The 14,249-nt window shown below is 42.2% G+C and overlaps 2 protein-coding genes across 5 annotated transcripts in view; both read right to left on the bottom strand.

Annotated features, from left to right (window-relative positions):
* LOC26514902 (proton-associated sugar transporter A) overlaps nt 1-14,249 on the bottom strand; it is a 226,373-nt gene that overhangs the window by 105,053 nt on the left and 107,071 nt on the right. The window lies entirely within an intron of this gene.
* On the bottom strand, nt 2,349-3,341 carry LOC6506078 (60S ribosomal protein L10a-2). The gene has a single exon (XM_032453849.2). It carries the CDS (start codon nt 2,982-2,984, stop codon nt 2,484-2,486), a length of 501 nt encoding a protein of 166 aa, XP_032309740.1. The 5' UTR covers nt 2,985-3,341; the 3' UTR covers nt 2,349-2,483.

Here is a 14,249-nt window from a genome sequence, read left to right as displayed (position 1 = left end):
GTTCTTAAGCATAATCATCTATATTATATATTGCTTCCATGCTATCTATGATATTAAATTGTATTGGTAAATTACTTGTTTTACCAAATACTAGCTCATATGGACAATAATTATGTGCCATAGAGGGGGTCGTGTTGAAACAAAAGACAAAATGTTGAATCCGTACGTCACAATCAGTTTTATCAATTGATATATAAGATCGTATGTATTCATTAAAAGTTCTATGACTTCTCTCTATTGTTCTAACTGTCGGGTGCTGGTGTGCTGTAGACGTAATATTTTTTTAATATTTAAATACTTGCACAAATTGTCTATAATTGAATTCTTATATTCTGTTCCCATGTCCGTAATGAACGTCTTCATTGGACCGTACTTCAGGATAAAAGATTCAAATTTTATCAATCAAATCAGCTTTAGGATTCGGAACAGGTATGGTTAAAGGGGTCTTTGTGTGTTTAGTTATTTTAGACTTTTGGCATTTAGAACATTTCTTTATGTACTCTTTGATGTCTTTGGACATATTTTTCCTGTAAAAGTGTCTCTGGACCAAGGTTTTAGTAATGCCTGTGTGACCACCTTGTATTGGATCATCGTGAAATGTAGACAATATAGCTTATTTTTCTTTATTATTTTTTATTACGGTAACCGGGTTGAGTAGCGCTACTCTTAATGATTTCAATATATTATTGCCCATATTTTTAAAATTATCAATTGAAACATGTACAAAGATATTTTCCCACGGTGCCACTTTAAGTTGGCTGATTTTGTGCATACCGGCTTACTTTTCAAGCCTTTGAAAGAATTGACCTAAGTCAAGGGTTCCATTAGTATACAAATCGCTAACATTATATATTGCTGTAATTTTCCTTCCGTGCTTAAATAAACACATATTCTTATTTACATGCAAGGTCACTACTTTACGTACTTAATCATTATTAATGACTTCATATACGTTGGGCTTTGAAGCTTTTTCTATGGATTGCTTATGCAATTCTATTTTTTCTTTTCCTGCGCAGGATTTTTGTCTACTTTGGTTTCTGGTAGTGACTTTCAGAATTTTAATGTTTAAATTTATGTATGTTTTTCAAGTCGGTGATTGTTATTCTAGACAGCGCGTCGGCTATATAATTATCTTTACCCTGTACTGTACTGTAAAATTATATTTCTCTAATTCAAGTCTCATTCGTGTTAGTTTGGAACTGGGATTAATCATTTAAAAAAAAAAAATGTTTCTGAAGTTCAAACGAAGCAGAAGCAAAGTTTTGTATCGTGCATTTTAAAAAAATTTTATAAAACAAAGAAAGTGACAGTCCCCAATTTAAATTCTACAGTATTTTAAAATATTACATCTGTAGTTGGGCTTCATCTTGTTGTAAAGATATCTGATTTTCATTTTGGACTTACATGGAAAATTACACAATATGCCACGAGCTCCTACATAGATGTTTTCCCGCACCAATAACAGCACGAGAAATGCATATGATGCAGCATATTGATACAGAATAGAAAGGAGAATTATTGCAATCCCTGGACTTGGAATGTGACACATTGTTTATAAATAGAAGGAAGCCATTCGAGTTTCTTCTAAGGAGTTCTAAGGATGTTCTAACATCATAACATGTTATGAAGAAAAAAATAAAAAAAGTCTGGCAGTACCCAAAATTTTTTTTAAATTTTTAATTTTTAGCTAATTGAGATAAGACAGTTTTTTTTTTATTCTCTGAATTTTTGTGTACTATGTCATAGTTCAAAAGTGGTTCATATTTTAAACTGTGAATATTTACTATTTTATCATTACTGGTTGTATTCAATAATCGGGCAAATGCCATAAATGTCATGTTGAACTCCTGATGAGATATTAATATACTCTCTTCATCTGGTGATGGATGAATCTTTCGGACAGTTTGGGATCTTGCTGGTAAAACACTGGAGTTATTACCAGAACTGTATGTATTAGAACATGAATTGGGAAATTCAAATTATTTGGTCTTCTTATTAGCCAATCTTCATTTGGTTTGAAATCTAACTGGCAATTGAATTTCTTAATGAAGTCAATGCCTATTATTCCATCACAAGGTATTGCAAAGTGTAATTTTACTAAATGAACATCGTGTGGAATTATGTATTTACCTGTCTGTATCTCTATTGAAATTAGTCCGTTTGTCTGTATTATTTCTTGGCTTATGCGTTGGATATTGATTTTCTTATTAATTTGGATATCATGAAAGATATCAGAAATTTCCTTTAAAAGAGATATGTCTGCACCAGTATCTATTAAATACAAGCTTTTTATTCGTCTTTACATTATAAAAGTCTATAAACATATTAATGATAAGATTGATTGTATGTACCGCATAACTGTCTATTGCTGAACATCTGAAGGGTGAGAGTTTTCCGAATTATTCTGGGCAATTCTCACATTATTATTTGTGTTAATGTTATTGTGGCCTCTATTCCAGTTGCCACGGCCTCTTGAGTTTCCTCTATATTGGCCTTGCCCATACTATAAAAAAAAATATGCATCGCAGTGCAATACAAAAAAATATGCAACGCAGTGTATGGGGGAAACTTTTTTTTGCTCTTGGTAGCGCTGTCGGGCCGGTGCTGGCTGCACAGGTCACTCCAGGAGTCTGCGGCTGTTGTCCTTTGGTCCTTTGGTCCCGGGCAGTTCGGGGCAGTCGTTCGGGCACTCTTCGTGGTATCTTGGATTTCAGGCCATCATGGCCGACGGCGGCATACAGGCACAGGACCTTCTTCATCTGGAACTTGATAGTGGACTTGACTTCCTCGGGGCCGAGCAGACGGGGAATCTGCTTGATGAGCGACTCGGAGGCCAGGAAAGCGTCATAGGAATTGGCCAGTTTCTTCACCAGCTTCTTCTTGTTCTTGTTCACCTTCTTTAGAGGCTCGGCGTTCATGGACTCGACGTTATTGGCCTTGGCCTCACCGCAATGCTGCTGATCGCTGAGGATGCATAACTTCATCTTGGGACGGGATATGTGCTTCAACTTGACGGTTGCTGGAACATCATATTTTCGCACATCTTGCGCAGGGCCGGTTTTCTATTAGGCAGGACTACTATTGTGCTTGCTGCTGCTACTGCTGTTGCTGGTATTACCGAGTGGTGTTGTTGGCTGCATTAGGATGTTGATTATTTGCTTGCTACTTGCAGTTGTTGTTGGTTTATTATCTCCAGGTTCTTTTGAACCTTCACGGTCGCCATGTAGTGTTAGATGTAGTATTCTGATCAGTTGGGTGACATCCAGTTCTATGGCTCTTATGGTTTATGCCATAAAGAACTGGATGCCACGTAGAGTTAAAATACGACTTGTTCGGTTCTATGTCTTTATTTGAATGAATATGGTTTTCTTACACTAAGGCTTGCTAGCTGTCGGCGCAGCGGCAGAGCAGCCGTTTTATATATTTTATATATAAGTCAAGTTACAGTATGTAGAAACGGGCAGAGAGTTATGCATGCACATATGTATATATGTGGTCAGCGTGGGAACCATGCTGACTCGGTTCTAAACGGTGAATGCACCGAGCAATTGCATATCATATTACGTATGCACTTGAAATTTGTTTTGGGCATTTGGCACGCTGTTGCTGAGTACATTGTTATGTACAAAGTGTTGCCGCTCAATATATATGTTGTGTAACAAGAACTCATGTGTGCATACACCACAAGCAAATCACAACATCACCCTAATGGCCACAGTCAAAAAACGGGGTACAAAATATAAACACATCACTAGTCAAACGTCTTAAGATAGCCTAAATGCACAAAAAAAAACATTAAATATGAAATCTGAACCTTTATACTCATATACAATGTCACACATTGTATAATTTCATTGGACGACAGGCACGGCTCCAACAGGATTAATGTTCAACAGAGTTATTCGGGGATAAGATCCCGCAAAAACAAGATAAGGCACCTACCTACTAGTTTGCGGATTCAGTTGAATACATAAAATATTTGGGAAATAACAGACAAAAGAAGGGGAACATAACTAGTAAGCATAAACTTCGGATACAAGGTGCTCCTTAAAAATGTAGTTTTCCCCACAAGACAGGTCTTTGCCCCGCAATCTGACGGAAGTACGATCTTTTGTAATACGATCTGTGGTGTATCGGAAGCTTATCTCCAACTTCGCTACCAATAGTTTTTTAAAAACTGATAGAGTTTGCATTTGTGCCTTCGTTTAATCAGTAGTTCCATTAGGAGACTTTTCTTTCGATTATTGGCTAAGTATTTTTAGTTGTTGAAACTTTGCGCACAACCTTATTTACCTTGCAGGTAGTATATAAGTCGGAATGGCTGGGATCGGTAGATTATATCCTGCCATATTAGAGATTGATCGGAGAGATTAATATTAGATGCCATATTACTGATTGAGTGGAAATGCCATAACTTTGGTGTTTTTTAAGTTAAAAGATTGGGACTTTCCACACATGTTATATTTGGTCAAAATATCTTATGTGCAAAATTTCGGCCGACTATATCCTATAGCTGACAAAGAACGATCGGAATTTGCATAACTTTGGTTTTTTTTTTAAGTTAGATGGGACTTGGTAGAGACTTCATTTTGATCAAAGTTATCTGACTTACCAAATTTCATAAGGATCGGCCGACTATATTTTATAGTTGTCATATAACTGAACGATCGGAATTGGCATGACTTTGGCGTTTAAGCTAGAATGATGGGACTTTCTACGGATTTCAGTTTGGGCAATAGAATCCGATCTTGGGCGATAGAATCCAAATTTCATAAGGATTATATCCTATAGCCGCCATAAAACTGAACGATCGGAAATGGCACAGCCTTGCTAGTTTTAAAAATGCTTGGGGCTGTTTCCAACATTTTTTGTAAAAAACTGATTTGATGGTGAAGCTTTCGTAAGAATCAACTATATACGATCGATATAGATAATATAATATTATAAGCTGCTACCTAACTGCAAGGGTATATCAACTTCGGCTCCGCCCGAAGTTAGCTTTCCTATCTTGTTATTATATTACCACAAATAGACTTGATCAAGGTCTAAATGAATGATGTGAAGGAAAAAAAAAACTTTACATTGCACGGACGTTACTATGCGGTCTCTTGGGGACTGGCCGACCCCTCAGTTTCAATCAGGCTTATCATGATAAGCGGGCTATGTCATGATGGATGCACCCCTTTACGCCTACTCGTGGGTCCAAATACGAACATGAATAAAAATATAAATAAAAACAGCGGAGAACGGAACTCCCCAAGAAAGTCCGGAAATGGGATCATGGATCCGTCAATCTCCAAGGCAGACATAGGCCAAAGAGATGCTGAGATGGCGAAGCCCCCCACTGAGGGACAACGTCCGGAGGCGAGTCACGCCGGTGTAGGGGGAGATGCCAAGGCACCGACCCCCAAAACGGGGCCCACTATGGGACCACCGAACGGTGTGGGGGGCAAGATCCCAGGGTCGAGCTCCTCTTGCACCGGCGGTATCCCTAAGGAAGGCCCCGGTCCGGCGACTGCTGGCTCCGTGCAGCGGAAAGGCTCCTATAAGGATAGGAGGAGAGCGGCCTTCATTCTGATGAGGGCAGACCCATCGGCGGAATCCAACCCCGATCAGGCTGAGATAATAAAGTGGGCGAGGGAAATCCTGCCTGACTTTCAGCCAGCAAAAGCGGGAGTGAGACTGGATCTGAAGAAGCCGACAGGAGTAGGCGACTCTGCCAAGGATAGCGCACAAAGTGCAAAGAGGCAGAGGTCGACTGATGGTGGAGCGCCCCTAGCGAAGAAGAAGAAGGTGCAGACGCAACAGAGTAACAGATCTTTCGCCGATGTTACTAAGGGTAGGACCATCATTGAGGTTGTTGACAACTGCTCCAAAGATGGCCTGATCCCCAAGGAGCTTTGGCGGAGGGTGGTGAATGAGCTGCATGGGCGCTTCATGGAGGAGATGCTCAAGAGCGGAGGACCTCCACCGGACTGCGAGACGCAGTGTGGTACGGTGAGGATCTACAAGTCGGATGCGAAGAGTAAGCCAGGAGGCATCGACTTGGAGATAGACGCACAAGACTTATGGAAGACAGCGGTAGGAAGAAAATCGACCATAGGATGCGAAAGGCAAAAAGGGTTGCCTGGGCCAATTTTTGCACCAACACCCAGAAGACATTAGAGGCCGCCCGCCTAAGAAAGATTCTCTCTACTACAGCGCCCATCGTAGGTTATATTAAGAACACGGATGGACAACCTCAAGCCAGGAATCCCTGGAGACCCTTATCAACGTGCACTTCCCGGGTTGCTCATCGGAAGGAACAACCCAGGTGATGCGTAGCCAGGGCCACCAGGGCTCACTCAACTACCTACTTAGTGACAGAAATCTTAAATGGGCAATAGATAGTTTTAAACCCTTCAAATCTCCGGCCCAGACGGTATTATACCGGCTCAGTTATCAAGGCCCGGTTTTACCCTAAGGAAATGGATCAAGAATCTTCAGTACAGTCTTCACTACTAGTATGGTACCAAAGGCGTGGCTGTGCACGAAGGTTGTATTCATACCCAAGGCGGGCAAACCATCCAACGGCACCCCTAAGGACTACAGGCCTATAAGTCTTTCATCCTTCCTCCTTAAGACTAAGAAAAGACTCTTGAGCCTCCATCTCCAACTAATCGTTAGCCTAAATGACATCTCATGCTCTCAGCATGCTTACAAAAGGGGCCAATCAACAGACACAGCCCTGCACGAAATCACTATGATCGCCGAGCGAGCGATCAACTTTAAGGAATACGCACTTGTTGCTTTTCTAGACATAGAAGGGGCCTTCTAGTAGACAACATCTTGCCGTGCTCAATAATTGATGCACTGACGGGACTTGGAATAGGCGACCGATCAATTCACCTAATACGGCAGATCCTGGTCAACAGGAGTGTCGAGGCTACTCTTGGAAGTTTGACTATTCGAAGATACGTCAAGAGAGGCACCCCGCAAGGAGGTGTACTCTCACCACTACTCTGGAACGTGGCGGTTAACAGCCTACTGCGATCCTTAGAGGGTGGCGGCTGTAAGATCATTGCTTACGCGGATAATGTTGCTATTGCCTTCGTAGGGAAATTCCCGCAAACACTATGCGACCTAATGACAGGAAAGCTCGAAGTACCAAATCTAAGGCTTCCGAAGCTCCTAGGGGAAACACTAGTTCTTAGTGATAGTGCGAAGTACCTAGGTATCACACTAGACAGGAAACTGGACTGGAAGCTGAACACCGCAGATAGGACTAAGAAAGCGGCAATAGCACTTTATAGCTGCCGCAAGGCGGTAGGCCTGAAATGGGGAATGTCCCCAAAGATAGTCAGATGTTTATACACAGCGATCATCAGACCAATCTTATTCTATGGAGTTGTGGTCTGGTGGCCAGCCCTGGACAACTCCTTATGCAGGAAAAGGTTTAGAAAAACGCAGCGTATGGCGGAAGTCTGTATAACAGGCAGTCTACGCACTACGCCTAGCGACGCCCTAGATATCATCCTTGACCTACTACCGCTACGGTGTAACACTTCGGTGATGCTAGGTCCCCCTAGGTACCTAACCTAGCATGAAGGTCCCTACCTGGCGTTGAAGTCAATATAGCGCACCACAGAGTGTCGTCACTTTGTCCAATCCCGAAATAACGTTTTTTGAGTTTTGAGAACTGCCACAGATTTCTTCAATCCAAGAAGCTCTCCTGTAATTGAGTTATGGGCACTATGCTGGGTTTCTTTTTGAAGTGTTCGAGGAACCACCATACCTAAGTCTACTCTTCCTGTCGACTCAGACCGTCGGCACGTGCCAATAGGACTGGTTTCAATGTCAGCTCCCAAAAGCTTCCAGGTCACATCAGTCCCTAAGGTCGCTTTGGAACATGTGGGAATCCTGCTTTCTGCTGCGGTGTTTGATGTCCATTTGATATTTCTATAGCAGCTCGATGCATCAAGATAATTGACTCTCAGGAGCTTTAAACTTAAAAAGCTACGCAAAGGAGGCATGATCCGTCTGTAACAGTAACTTTCTACCGAAGATATGGTGAAGAAAGTGTTTTCTGGCTTGAACAACTAGTTATAAGTCTCGCCGGGCCACTTAACGTCGCTTAACGCCAGAATGAAGGGTCCAACTTTGTTCGGGAACGTAAGAATGGGTGTGCTAGTCAGGGCTTCTTTGAGACGAATAAATACCTTTTGAACTGTGTGACCAGTTAAATGTGCGGCTTGCCTAAGTCACTTCATGCAGAAGGGGGCCATTGGTAACGAAATTCGGGATAAGCTTCCGATAGTGCGATATGGGCATAGGCCCGAACCTAGAATCGAAACCAAAGTCTCCTAATGGAGAACTACTGATCAAACAAAGGCACAAATGCGAACTCTATCAGATTTTAAAAAACTATTGGTAGCGAAGTTCGGGGTAAACTTCCGATAGTGTGATAGGAGCATAGCCCGTAGCTTAGAATCGAAAGCAAAGTCTCCTAATGGAACTACTGATCAAACCAAGGCACAAATGCGAACTCTATCAGTTTTTAAAAAAATATTATATCGACCATTGGTAGCAAAGTTCGGGATAAACTACTGATAGTGCGATAGAAGCATACAAAAGATCGTACTTCCTTCATATTGCGGAATAAATTTTACTTTCTGTATCTTCTCCGAAACAACCTTTAGGTCGTCGCGTTCGACAAAGCGTCCTAAACAGCTCACTTCGGTTCAATAGAAGAAGCCCTTTTGGGGGCTTAGTAGTAGTAGTAGTTTCTTAATACTTCAAACACCTTTTCCAAGTGGAATAGGTGCTCTGGGAGTACCGTCTGGGAGTAGACGAAAACGTCGCCCGAATAGACTAGCGTAGGTTCCCATCCGGGGCCGCCGAACAGGCCGTTCATCACACTCTCAAATTTGGCAGGGGCGTCTATGAGTTTTGAGTCTAAAATGCAGGGAGGTTCCATGGCGATAGTCCACACAAAATCGATTGGAACCGTCCTTCTTCTTTACATGTCGTTTACGAGAGTTCCCACCTTCGCTTTTCGTGACAATGCTTGCGACGTAGTGGTTAATTAATAGGTCGAAGTCATCATCATGGTTAGCGGAGATGGCATTTCATGTTTTAAGGTTTCTATTGGCGATTTCTGCAAAGTCGGGTCGTGAAGCAACTCGACGAATTTCATTTGCACCAAGACGATGTTTGCGGAAATGTTGTGAAGGTGTCGACTAAGAAAATTCCGTTCAACACGCTTAGCGGCAGTTGAGTATGGGCTTCTTAAACATGGCCACAGTGTGTTGATTGAAGGTGAAACATCTAACTGGAGATGAGCTTCACTAGAAGCTGGGATGTCGGGTCGGGGGCTTCGAAGGCGACCGAACCCCGTACCACAGTGAAAATGGAGTCATAGATGCTTTAGGTTAACGGTGGCTTGGTTGCGAATTCCACCTGAAGAAAGTGGTGCGAAAGCATTTGACCGGTAATGACTATCGTGAAGTAAGCACGGGTTTTGGAAAGTCCCTACAGGGCTTTGCTGCAAGTAATGACTCTTTGGGTTGATAGCGAAACTGCGGCTTCTGTTACTTTCTTTCCTATTACTTTCACAGGTTTCACATAGGTGGGGTCTACGTGGAATGCACAGGTATACGTAACCTAAGCGGATTTGGTTTGGAGGGAAGCAAATGATGGGACCTTAATCCAGGAAACTTCAGGGTGTCGAAGTATCTATTAAGTCATAAGAATTTAATATTAAATCACAAAAGATACAAATGTATACACAATAAAAACAGAGACATGAAAATACAGAAAAGAAAATATTAGGTGGAGGCTGTACATAACCACTCAAGAAACCCTTGCCTCATTAAAGGGACTATGCATCAATGTGTCCACATGGGATGCGTTACTGGTGGTCTTGCTTACTCATAAGCTTGATATGACGAATAGGGGTCTATTTGAGATTTGAATTTTATTTTTTAAAAAAGTCAAAAAATCTGGCGTGCGCATCCAGTATGTCAGAAAGACAATCATTGTGCTCCTATTGCAATGCTTCATATCACACTTTATATAAATGTGAGGAGTTTCACGCTAAAATAGTAACCGAAAGATTAAGTTGGGTACAGAAATTCCTTGCAAATCTTCCACTCGCGCAAGAACTACACACATTTGTGGACCCCTCAGAAAAGGTCTATGGCGCAGCAATATACGTATAAGCTACGTATATAAATAAGAAATCCTGGGTGAGACTACTCTGTTCCAAGTCCAGAGTAGTACCCACAGCAAAGCAATCCTTGCCCAGAGTTGTGCGCAGCAGGCCTAGGCGCAGAACTCACTTATATAGTCAGACAAGATTTACGCTTGTTTTTAAACAAGCTTGCTAGGTTCTTTTGGATGGATTCATCTCTCTTGTTAAAGTGGATTAATGCAACGGCATTCACTTACCACACTTTTGTGGCGAATCGGATACCCAAAATTTAAGAAGTAACGGAACAGTCTCAATGGCGTCACGTATCAAGCTCTCGAGCAACAGTATGTGGTTTTATGGGCCCCTGTTCCTACATGGATCAAGGGAGAACTGGTCTAAGGGGTCAGCCATTATTTCAACGAATTTAGAACCAAAAGCAAAATTCGTCAGCTTGGCGGACGCTAAGTACACATTTGGAGGAGAGATTTACAACTGCAAGCACACTAATTCCTTTTACAAATTGCAAGGGATTGTTGCTGCGGTTCTGTTATAATGCTAACAGAGCGCCAACAAAGGCACTCTATGTCTACGCACCATTATTCTGCGCACGATTCAGCAAATCGAATTTATCGCGGAGTGCAAACATCTCAAAAGTTACAAAACAGTGGAAAAAAACAGTTCCCTTGTATCATTGACTCCCATCCAACGATGATCCAACGATCTAATGGGTTAATTCGAGTAGGAGGTAGACTAGAGGATTAAAACCTGTCCTATGATGCAAAACATCCAGTTTTGCTCCCCACAATTGTAATAATGATCCTAAGAGAACTACATGAGACCAACTTGCATTGCGGTGCCCAAGCCTTGAGTGCAATTTCTCGTCTACAATATTGGATAATCAAGGACAAAACCATGTCAAAAGGAATTGTACACAACTGTGTCCGATGTACCAGAGTCAAGTCCAAATTAATGAGTCACCAGCCGAAAGAGTTCTTTAGCTCTGGAGAAGATTACTGCAGCCCCATATGGATTCATCATAAGATTCGAGGCAAACGACCCGACACGGCTTATATAGCAGTATTTTGTTGTTTCTCCACGAAAGCGATTCACTTGAAGTTGGTAAGCAATCTGACAACAGACGCCTTTTTGGCCGCTCTCCGCCGGTTTCTTGGACGTCGAAGAAAGTGCCAGACGATCCATTGCGATATTGAAACTAATTTTGTTGGAGACAAAAATAAATTGAAGGAGCTGGAAACCACAACTTTTTCAACCAATGCCAAAGGCATCGTAATCAACATTGCAAAAAAAGAGAAATAGACTTCAAATTCATACCCCCACGAGCATCATCATTCGGCCTGTGGGAAGCTGCGGTGAAGTCCGCAATACGGCTGCTTGTATCAATTCTTTGACGATTGAACACCTCAACACGGTGGTCGTTGAGGTAATTCTCACTTCTATCACTCAGTCTGAGGAGCCTCCTGAACAGCCTCTCAAGGGGAAGCCTCTCAACAATACCCATGCATAATGGTTCCACTAGCCGTAGCAACGCCAATTAAAGTAACGGAGTTCAGAAACAAGCCAGGAATATTCTACGAACTTCTAGGAACCACGAGAATGGAAATTTCAGAATGGATAATTATAGTATATTACGACTTGGATCCATACGAAAGATATAAAGGTATTTTCAGTTGGGTTAATAGAGCTCTTACACATGTGCCAGGAATTGATAAGCGTAGCATCATGCAGTTCCATTCTGGACCATTTTAAACATCTGTTTGTAGAGCGTGAGGAAGGAAATAATCTAATGCATCACTTTCGACAACGCAGATCACTGTTTAATATTGTTGGATCCATAGCCAATTCATTATCCAGTGTATTCGATTCCACGTACCCAGAGGATATGGCCAAAACTATCACTAAGATTAAGGGTAATGAGGACTTTCTCCTACAATTGCTTCAGAACCAAACATTTATTGTTGACGCCGCCATCAATTTGGTGCGAAAAGGAAGTTTGGCTATCAACAACAGCCTAAGATCTTTGGAACAACAGATGACCCTCATAAAAAAGCAACAAGAACAGTACAAAGACGAGCACAGCAATCTTGTGCACTCCAGCATGGCATGGTTAAAGACAATGGCATGGTTAAAGACAAACCAATCTAATCAATGGATCTGCGCAACTAAAGACCAAATAGCTGTAGGCAACGGAGTTTTTTCAAGCAAGAACTGCTGACATGTAATCGACAAAATATTGTAACACGATCCACAGTTTTGAACTGTTAATTTATCATTTTTACGTTTCTTCTATAATTCCATTTATTTACCACCTAAGAAATTTTCATGTTCCAATTTAGCTATAAATATTGAACTTTTACATTAATAAAGTCAGTCTTAGACAAACTTTTCTGAACTTATTCAGTCTCCACGTCCAATTTTTTCAAGTGCAAGTTGCGGAAACAAACTAGCAATCGGTTTATGTACCTTTTGCTTCCCTTAATCATTACAGATTAACAGTACTGGAGTGATCTTTAAAGAGCCTAGAAAAGAGTGATTTTTTAGAGTCTAGCGGGGTTGGGGAGGACACTTGTGGGGAGCTCAGGGCTTCAGGGCGCGACCCAGCGGCCCTGGTCACTTTGTGACCATATTCTTTTTAAGGATGAAAGGATCCGAGGAAAAAGGGGCTTAGATAATTAGGAAAATCAGAGGCCTATCGAATGGCGAGAGAAACGGGTATTTTGGTTACAATATTCTACGTTAGGATCTAACTTAAGATGGTTTATCAGGTAACTCCGGATGTCATCCACAGTGACATCCCGGATAAGGCGGGAAACAAGAATGGCTTAACGGGAAACAACCGCTTAAGCGTAAGCGCAGAAGATTTGACCTCCCATGGGTGTGGCGCCGGCGCTCTGGCACTAGAGGCGGTACGGCAGCAGCGGCATGTGGGTTGACTAACGTCGGAGGTTCCAAGATGATTGACAGATCCTTAATACTGAACGGTTCCATTCTATGATGGATTCTTTTTAAGGATGAAAGGATCCGGGTCATAAAATGCTTGAGATGCCTGGAGCTCGGGCACATGTGGAAAAAATTACAGAGCGCCATCGATCGCTTACATATGTGCCGTAGCAAGGACGGCCACATGGCCAAAGACTGTGCGGAGGAACCCGAATTAGCGAAGGACACCTGACACGTGGCTGCAAGTGGCAAGCATCCGATATTCCTTGTGCGCCTTTTCAAATAGAAAAATCTCAGCCATTGTGAGGCAATCGCTGCTAAAGCAGGTAAACTGATTCCCAAGGTGACAGGACTAAAATGGAAGGACCTGTCTTTGGATCGAGAAGCACTCTCGGTAGCATTCCAGAAGTTCAACTAGGTCCCATCATCTTCCCCTGAGGTATAAGCAAACGATCTATCAAGATCAATAGCAGCAAGAAACCGTGCAAAAGAGGATCAACAAAGAGGGCCCTGAAATTGACAATAAAAGCCAGCAAACGCGAGAGTTTTAAGATCTGAAAAGAAGATTGACGCATGGGGAACCGCGTGCAAAGTTGTCATGAGAAAAAATAAAGGGCTGGAATATTTTAAGCCAGCATGCCCTACCCTCCTATGGAAAATAGTGAAGTCGCTGTTTCCAAAGCACCCGCCCAAATGGGAAATACTAATAGCTCGAGACGCGGAGCCCTTCACGACAATTTCGGAGAACGTTGAGAATTACCCAAAAAGGGCGGTTCCTTAAACGTAAGGAGGTGGAGCAATTTCTCAATGCAGTCCAAGGAGGCGATAAAATACCTAAGAGTCATATAAACCAACAGGCTGTCCCTCGGCTCGGTACGTAACCAATAGAGCAGCAGAAATATAAGGAGCTCTCTCACGGACGCTGCCAAACGTTGGAGGCTCCAAAGAAAGCAGGAGACGGCTTCTGGCCAGTATCGTCACGTCGGCCTTACTGTATGCAGCGCCGATATGGGCTGCATCAGACAAAGGACATCAACGACCTAAAAAGACTTTAGGGGCATCAAAGAGATTTTCTATATTCTGGCAAATAAAGCGGAGAAAATCTACGAATTCACTCAAC

This window comes from Drosophila ananassae, chromosome 2R, assembly GCF_017639315.1.
Source record: "Drosophila ananassae strain 14024-0371.13 chromosome 2R, ASM1763931v2, whole genome shotgun sequence".
Lineage (NCBI taxonomy): Eukaryota > Metazoa > Arthropoda > Insecta > Diptera > Drosophilidae > Drosophila > Drosophila ananassae.
The sequence above is the reverse complement of the archived record's forward strand: the minus strand, read 5'-3'. Positions and strand labels throughout refer to the sequence as shown.